This window comes from Ochlerotatus camptorhynchus, unplaced genomic scaffold, assembly GCF_037179485.1.
Source record: "Ochlerotatus camptorhynchus isolate MF236.1 unplaced genomic scaffold, CSIRO-AGI_Acam_v1.1 ptg000314l, whole genome shotgun sequence".
Taxonomy (NCBI): domain Eukaryota; kingdom Metazoa; phylum Arthropoda; class Insecta; order Diptera; family Culicidae; genus Ochlerotatus; species Ochlerotatus camptorhynchus.
Window position 1 is genome coordinate 753,502 of NW_027040802.1, and position 9,206 is coordinate 762,707.

Below are 9,206 nucleotides of genomic sequence, written 5' to 3' on the forward strand. Positions count from 1 at the left end.
ATTTTTTTACTATCGCTCTTTTTTCGGCCATCCCTTGTTTTCCAATTGGAATATGTTCATATGGTTTGTGTACTAACTGCATAATTCATCAGAGACATAAGCCACACATGATTCGTGATGCTCAAGAAGGTGATGTCGTCCGCTCCCAGTATTTCGTCACGATGATGTTCTCAATACTCACCTCTCGTCTGCCTGCATGGAATGGCACAAAACCACGCGCATGCATGAACATGAAAACAAAACAAAACTGAGAACTGTCAAAGTCGGCTGATGCGTTCGCATGCTCAGTGTTTGTTTACATTCGATTCACTCGTCGGTAAGTGGTAGTGCAAGTCAATGGTTGCTCGATTGAAATAAAATTGTTAAATTTCGTGATCCAATTCAGAGATGTCCAGTTTCGTGAAGCGCCGCGGCGCGGTGACCATCAAGGGAACACGTGCCTCGCTACACAGCGGTCAAGCGATCCTGTCGTCCGGAAATCCTTCGTTAGATCACATTTTCGGTGGCGGTTTTCCCATTGGATCGATCATTGCTATCGGTTAGTATGTTTTCTCCGTTGGTTCAAATGATACGGAAATGTTCCAATTAAATGATTGATTTACGTTTGATTTAATAGAGGAGGATAAATATGCAAATTACTCACGCGTTCTGACGAAATACTTCCTAGCCGAGGGGCTAGTCAACAGTCATTCTTCGTTTGTCGCCTCTTTGGAGGAGGACCCAGTGCAATTGGTTAGTACGAATCACACGAGTCATCAAACCCCATCACAACTTCCCGCTTTCTAGATGAACAAACTTCCCACCCCGGTGGAGGACACCGAACCGGACAAGACTCCCAAAACACAAACCCCGGAGGAGATGCGAATCGCCTTCCGGTACAACAATCTCTCCGTTGTCGATTTGGAGCAAAAATCCAGCACTCAGATCGGTCACTTCTTCGATTTGTCCAAACAAATCGAAGAATCCGAACTGGCCCGGCACGACATCACCTATTGGGACGGCTCTCAGCCTCCCTCCAAGCCCACCAACGCCTTCACCAATCCCAACTTCCAGTCCCTGCTGGACGCCATCCACCTCAAATCCACACAACCCCAGTTCGATCCATCCAACGCGGAAGTCAAAGAGAAGAACCTCCTGCGAATTTGCCTCAATTCCATCGGTTCACCTCTCTGGTACGACCGGAACTTCCCGGCAGACCTGCTGAAATTCGTCACCATTCTCAAATCCATCGTCCGAAACACCCTATCCTGTTGCCTGATCACTCTTCCGACCCATCTCTTTCACCACCTGGAAGACAACCGCCTGTACGATCGCCTCGTCGATCAGCTGGACTTTTGCATCGCGCTGGAGTCGTTTGCCGGCTCGGACAAGGAAACGAATCCGATCTTCAAGGAGTACCATGGGTTGTTGGGTTTGGTGAAGATTTCCGCCCTCAACACGCTGGCCGGCTTCGTTCCGGAGACACGGGATTTGGCCTTCAAGCTGCGCCGGAGGAAGTTTGCGATCGAAAAGCTGCATCTGCCGCCGGAGCTGGGCGACGATAAGGACGAGCGCGGCCAGAAGCTGGTGCAGACGATGAGTTGCTCGGGCGGTGGTGTTAAAAGTAAGTTGGATTTCTAGATGGGTGGTTTTTTAGGAAATAAATGGATTTTTGCGGAATTATAAACTGCTGCTGGTTGAGAGCGATCCGAAAGCTATGCAACGAAGAATGGCTGTTACCGTTCATCTAGGATTTAACATTTAGTACCACTTAGTGGGAGATTTACAAATTGAATTATGCACCATCTTGTGGACCTAATAGAAATTTATAATAATAGGGGAAATGGCTCTATTGTTGGCCTATGGATCTAGGATTGGGCCCATCGCTAAAAATCTGCTACTTATCAATTTTATATAGATGAACGCGTCAATGGGACGGTGCTGATGGATATTTTTGGTCGCTATTGAAAATTTAGTCGATTGCTGAATTTATGCATGGACCCAAATTAGGGGCATTTAGGTCGACATTACATCCATTTCCCCTATATATTAAAATATATTCCATTTAGGATCAAACCAAGTGCTGGTTTTCCTCGAAAGTCTATTGATAAAGCTCTAGAAATGCTTAGAACTTTAGTACTTCGAACTTGTTCTGGGGGTAGTTATCTATCATTTATTTGGAGTTCTCTGAACATGCCCTGAAAGCACATGATCTGGAAGCATTCTAAACATATCTTAACCTTCCTAATGCATTAGGGGAAAATACACAGTGTTTCCAGGCCAAAAATGACCCCAATGGTCTAGGAATGTTAAATAAGGAAGCTATGATATAATCTAGGCTTGCATTGGAAGGTTCTTGGACGTGCCCCGGAAACCCTTCCACCCCTGTACTCTCAATTTACCTTAAAAGTTTTCTGGAAATGCCGTGGAATTCCTCCACCGACATGAAACTGAAACTTAACTCTTGTTCGATTATCCATAACGACCGATTCAAATGTGCAGCGATCCCATCTGTCAAAACCATAGAAATGTTTTATCTAGATAAAAATAATTTGTCCGAAATAGATTAGACACGAACCAACTGATAAATTTTGTACGCGTGTTCGTGGCTAGGACAAATATTTTCCGCGAACACGTTGTCAGATCAAGAACAACATGTGAAAAGGGCATAAAAGCTTTTTTGTAAACAAACCTTCTTATGTCCTTTTCTCGCCACCCATATGACAACAAAGCAAACCAGAAACCTCACCGGGTAGGGAGAACTTTCCCCTTTCCGATGATGTTGTTGGTTTGTGTGGGCGACCCTCGGTTGACGAGAAAAGAGTTTACAAAAAGCTTTCACATGTGGCTCTTGAGATGTCAGTTTTGTGCTTTGATCAGAAATTTCTTTGTAATTTGTATGATCATTCATGTCGGTGATTTCTCTACTAATGTTCGAACTAGAGAGGAGCGGACTGGTTGGTTTTGAGCCAAACGAACTGTCAAAGCCAGAGCCAATACATATTCGTAACCTGCATTAAAAATGGAACCGACAAACCGACATGAAACTTAAACTTAACTTTCGCCCGATAATCTATAACGGCCGATTCAAATGTGCTGCGATCTCATCTGTCAAAACCATAGAAGCTTTTCATCTAGATAATAATAACTTGTCCAGAATAGAACAGACACGGAGCAACTCATACATTTTGCACTCGTCTTCGAGGCTTAGATAAACGTTTTTCGCGAACACGGAGTCAGATGTCGGTAGTGTGCTTTGAACAAAATTTTCGTGAAAATTTCTATAGACTTCTCTGACGTTTGTAAAATGCACAAGTATTAGTGTGGAACTCGGGGTAAATTATAAGTATTAGTGCAAGAAAAACTTTGAATTTACCCAAAGATTAGTGCAGAACTTTGCAATTCACAAACGTCAGAGAAGTCTATGGTCATTCATGTCGGTTTGTCGGTGACCGAAGTCGAAAATTTCATCGATTTTGGAGCACTGGAACTATTTTAAAAAAGCGCGATTATATTAGCAAAAATCATCATGTTATCGCCCCTCGGTATGGGGGTGAGCTGTCAACTAATAGATTTAGCACCGACAAACCGACATGACACTTAATTCTAAATTATGCCCGAAAATCGTAAACGGCTGATTTCGATGTGCAGTGATCCGAACTGTCAAAACCATAGGAGTTTTTGATCTAGATAAAAATAATTTGTCCGAAATAGATCAGACACGAACCAATTCATAACTTTTGCATGGCTTAGCTAAATATTTCCGGCGAACACGGAGCCAGATGTCAGTAGTGTGCCTTGGTTAGAAATTTTATTGTTTTTGCTATGGTCATTCATGTCGGTTTGTCGGTGGTTGTAGCAACATATAACCATAGAGGTAACTCCAAAGATGAATACTAAGATGAAACTGTCGGAAGAAAAACTTTCTATTTTAGTGTCTTCTTTCACAGTCCCTTTCATCCAATGAGAACCCCCCGTATTCAAGGTAATTTTGTGGTTTTGCTGTCCCCTCGGAAGAGATGAAATTTTGCGCTCATTTTTATCAAAACAATCACACCAAAATCAGAGGTGTCCCATTTTTTAATTACTCGATTAACAACTAATCGATTATTTTTTGTTCGCTGTGCTGCGATTTTTCCACGAATGAGAGTGCAGCACATGTTTGAAACGATCGGTGATGATTCTGTGGAGATGTTAATGCTTATATTGGCATGATCTAACCGATTATAAATAGTTTACTTTTCGGTTCGTTAATCGATTAAACGATTATTCGAATGAAAATCGGACATCACTAGATGAATGTGGAACGTCATTTCAAATATAAGGCCGTTCATAAATAATGATACAATTTGAAAGGGACCGGGGCTAATCACAAATTACGTCTCCATGGTAACTGAAATAAACACGAGTGTTCACCGGTTGGTAACTCTAAGACCAGAAGGTCCCGAAGAAACGGCTTTGGCTCAGCTTCTGGGGTTATGCCGTACAGACTGCAGCCAATCTTCAGAACCGTAGCCCCTCCAGCGCAATCGATCCCAATATGACTCCGTACCAGCTGTGGGAAGGATCAAAGCCGGACGTCCAGAAACGGTTGCTTCGTGTTCGTCCACATTCCAAAAGAGCAACGAGGTAAGTTGGACGCTAAATCTTGGAAAGGGCTATTCCTAGGCTATGCTCACAACGGCTATAGAGTGTGGCACCCGACGAAGCGGCAGATTATGCACGTTCGTGACGTCGATTTTGTAGAGTCCATGGGTTGGGAAAATACTCCTGGATGTGGCGGTGAGCGAGATGTTCTCTCCATTGTTGCGGCCGATCATGAACAATACGAATTGGTGGAACCAGGCACCGGATGCAATATTGGACGTTCCGGATACGGGTGAGCAGGTGGTTCCAGAGTGGAATCGGTGTCGGAGTACGAGAGTTTCTTCGAAGAAGACCACACTGGAGCGGAATTGGAATCCGGTTCGAACAACGATGGCGAGCACGATCCAGCGGAACCCATCAGCTCCGGTCGACCAGTTCGTGAGCGGAAACCACCGGCGTGGCAAACTGACTATGATATGGAGCGCCACCGAGAGCGCCACAGAATACGTCGAGGATTTTCCAAGGACGCTGGCCGAAGCGAAAGCACGGAAAAACTGGTTGAAGTGGGAAGCTGCGGTCAACGAGGAAACAGAAGCCTACACGAAGAACGAAACTTGGACTTTGACCAAGCTGCCAGGAGATAGAAAGCCAAATGGATGTTTCTACCGCCTTCTTGAACGGGTCGCTCACCGAGGAGATTTTTATGACGCAACCGGAGGGGTTCACAAAAAAGGAAAGAACCTAGTCTGCCGTTTGCAAAAATCCCTCTATGGTCTTAAACAGGTATCTCGTGCCAGGAACAGTCGATTTCACAAGTTCGTGGTGAACCATCTTGGCTTCAAGCAAAGCGCCAACGACCAGTGCTTGTACACTCGCGGATCCGGAGCGATTAGGGTGATTATGGTTCTTTACGTGGACGACATACTGATTGCCGGAGCGTCGCTGATGGTGAAGGACTGTCTCTCAAAGGAATTCGAAACGAAGAACATCGGTAAAATCAAGTGCTTTCTGGGACTGCAAGTTATCTACGATCGAGCTGGCGGTGTGATGAAGAAAACTCAGCGACACTATCTGGAGAACGTCCTGAAACGCTTTAAAATGGAGGACTGCAATCCGTGCTTAACGCCCATCGAGAACCTCCTGAAAGGGAACGAACAAAATCGAACCGCGCAGCCGTTCAGGGAACTAGTTGGTTGTTTGTCATACGCAGCCCTAACCACTAGACTGGATCTGACAGTGGCAGTGAGCTTCTATAGACCTTTTTGACGTTTAGTAGTCTTTCTCTATCTAGCACACATAGATGAATGCACGGTTTGTTTTCCCACTAATCTGTTTCCCTCTTGCTCGCACTCGTTCGATTTAAATGGTGCAGTAGTGTGCGCTATATAGCCATGGCATCATCAGGCATACATTTGATTTCGATGCTGATGTAGACATCAAAATCAAACGTTGGGCTAATGTAAATTTCTATTCGGGCAGTTGCAGAGCTGCCCCAGCAATGAACACTGGACTCATCTAAAAAGGATACTGCGATACGTCAAGGGATCGCTCGATTTCGGCCTGGTCTACCGTGCGAATAAAGCAGCGCCGCTGTTGGAGGTCTTTTCGGATGCCGACTGGTCCAACGACTCCTCTGATCATCGTTCCGTGAGCGGTGGTGTGTTTAAGGTGTTCGGAAATACAGTCAGCTGGCTCACCAAGAAGCAACAAATCGTCGCTCTCTCAACGACCGAGGCAGATCTGACAGCCCTCTGCATGGTGGCCTGCCACGAGAGCCGTCTTCTGCACGATTTGGGATACAGGAGCAAGGAACCGTTCTGCGTTTACGAAGATAATCAGTCTGCTATGAGGATCGCAGAGGAATCGGAGGCCTTCGGACGGGTCAAACACATCAACGTAAAGTTCCACTTCCTGCGGGATTTGATAAAGGATGGTTCCATCACTCTCAAGTTCGTACTGTCCGTCGAACAACCTGCGGACATGATGACAAAAGGGTTACCGGCAAGGTTGCAAAGACTCATTTAAGCTAAAACAATGTTTTTTTTTTAATTATGAAATAGTTAGATGCCATGATCGTATTTTGAATAGGTAGAATACAAGAAGAGGTTGTAAAGAATGTGTTTGACATATTAAACCTATTTATTTCACTTCATGAGAGTCACAATCAGCGATTTTTCACACACTCACTCACTCACTCACTCAGCGATCAGAAAATCACTGATTGTGACTCATAGAAAGCAAAATTTACAGGTTTTATGTTTCAAACGCATACTTTGTAACCTCTTCTTGTAAGTTACAAGTAAAACAGGCCTTCATACCATCTTTTGGTTTTATTATTCCGAAAAACATTATTTTAGCTGCAATGAGTATTTGCAACCTTGGTTACCGGTTGCAGCATTTCGACGTCATCGTGCTGGGATTGGCCTGGTGAACTGCAGTGGCTGATCAGGGGTGTTGAGTGTCCAGCCCCTTGCACTTGAAGTGTGCCGAAGTGTGTTTTTGTGGGTGTTAGCACCGAGGTTAGCACAATGTGGCAGAGTGATTTACCCCTTGGGAGAAGCTGTATGACTATTTAGAGTCGCTTCCGGGGACAGGATTGGCCATGGTCTGAAAGTTTTTCCTGACGACAGAAATTGCCGATATTCGGAGAGCAGAGCACTGACGAAAATTGCAGCTTATTTGGCTGCGGAAGATTGAACCTTTTTGAAAGCAAATGCAAGCTTTTAGCATATGATAGTGTACGATCCTGTGGAACGAAGACAAACCCAACTTAACGAACCGAAACAAATGGGATCTTCCTCTCAAGGAGTGTCGGCCATGGCAACTTTCATCTTGTACCGTACTACATAGGGTGATTTTGTGAGATTTCGTGAATTTCCCACCCACTTCAGGTGATTTTTATTCCAGATGAAAATGGGTGTTGATGTCAACGGTTTGGAAGCGAATATCCAAAAGTACTATATCGATAAATCCAGAGATACTATGGACATGGCGTGTTAAGATTATTTCCAGCTTATTCAAAACTGTAGTCTTAATCAATTTGCATTACTTCGTATGTTGCTGGAACGAGTTACCATCCGATGGCAAACACTCTCAACTCTCATCCAAGGCATCCAAGAATGTCCGGTCTCGTGTCCAGCTGTTCATCAACCATCTAGCGATATGGCGTTTTGTTCCAGGATAAGTTGGTGAATCAGAAAAATTTGGAATCGGGATGATTGCTGATTACGCTGAGTTTCATCAAGTTCCAGAATGTGCATAACATTCCGCTGTTCAGTTGGGCAACGAAACTACGATTATCGATAATTTGGCCTTTATCTGATCACTGATTGCAACCATGAAGATGCACGACTTTCAACGGGTTGCTGGCAAGAAGGGCGATCAGGTAGGATGGAGCACGGAGGACTTAACTTAACGAATCGGATCAAACAAGAACCGATCTGCAGTCCTGTTCTGATACGGGAAATCTACTGAAAGATGCAACTGCGTTCCAAGTTCACGCATAAGCAATAACCATAAGAATCGCCTATCAAACAATTCGGGATATCATCCCAAACTTTATGTGGTATGGTCGCACCATACCATATGGTACCCGTTTATTAAGGTTGTCATGGGTAATTTGGATCCGTTCTCCTTGAGGCGGTTTGACAACTGGCGTCAGGCGGTCAGGAGAGTTGCGATTTAGCGTAATTTTAATACTATTTAGGTTTGAATATTTTTTTCAGTGTATATACTGTTCCAGAAAGTATACGCACACCTTATTTTAACGGTCACTTTGAATATAATGAAATATTTCAACATGTTTTGGCTGCGTCTTTTTGTTTGCTCATTTCTGAATGACATAGCCAGCGTTGCCAGATATACCGATTTATCGGTATTTATACCGATTTCCAAACTAGATACCGATATACAGATAAGGTTCCTCGAAATACCGATTTTTAAAATTTTATACCGATTTATACCGTTTTTTTTTTTAATATTCAAAATTATTATTGCCTACCCGCGCTCGAATTTCGGAGAAAATTTTTGTGAGACACTTGTATCTTATTGAGCCTTCAAAATTCTAAACAATCATCTCTAAGGTGCCTTATGCTTAATACTCTTTCGACTAATGTTTGCATTTCCTCACCGAGAAAAAGTCGATGGCTCTTTCCAGTAATTCCTAGGCAATCGAGAAATATTTTTTAAACTTTATTTTACTTCCGGAAGTATTTATTCATTTTTAAACTTCCTGAAGTTTTGACCAACTTTCCCTGGAATTTTCTTCCATCTTACCTTGGAAGCTTCTTCAGCCTTCGCTTGAATGATTCTTTCATCTTCTCCCGCCAGTTTTTTTTTTAACTTTTCCGGAGCTTCAAGGATGCTATCAGATTTTTATTGCGGATCCACACTAGCTGCTGGCACATTCAAGAAGTTCTGAAACTTCAGAAAAGTTCAGACTTTTGTGTAAGTTGCCATAAATTAAAGTTTCATTAACTTCTCTTAAAATTCAAAAACCCGGAAATTTCAGAATAGTCCAGCGAACTTCAGTGAACTTAAGGAAACATCATAAATATTTTGGAAACTTCACCAGTCCAAAGAACTTCAGGGAAATTTAATGGTTTTCAGGAACTTTAGTGAAGTCAGAGAACATCAGGGCA

At 43.4% G+C, this 9,206-nt stretch overlaps 1 protein-coding gene across 1 annotated transcript; it reads left to right on the forward strand.

Moving 5' to 3' along the window:
* Window positions 1-318: 318 nt before the first annotated feature.
* Window positions 319-1,705, forward strand: Elp4 (Elongator complex protein 4). The gene is made up of 3 exons (XM_065229483.1): window positions 319-538; window positions 617-732; window positions 787-1,705. Exons 1-3 carry the CDS (start codon window positions 388-390, stop codon window positions 1,618-1,620), a joined length of 1,101 nt encoding a protein of 366 aa, XP_065085555.1. The 5' UTR covers window positions 319-387; the 3' UTR covers window positions 1,621-1,705.
* Window positions 1,706-9,206: the final 7,501 nt, after the last annotated feature.

Excerpts from the sequence above, each read along its gene's own strand:
- Elp4 (XM_065229483.1), top strand. The coding sequence starts at position 388 with ATGTCCAGTTTCGTGAAGCGCCGCGGCGCGGTGACCATCAAGGGAACA. Across the intron at positions 539-616 it reads TGGATCGATCATTGCTATCG|AGGAGGATAAATATGCAAAT; the intron begins GTTAGTATGTTT and ends TTGATTTAATAG. Across the intron at positions 733-786 it reads AGGAGGACCCAGTGCAATTG|ATGAACAAACTTCCCACCCC; the intron begins GTTAGTACGAAT and ends CCCGCTTTCTAG.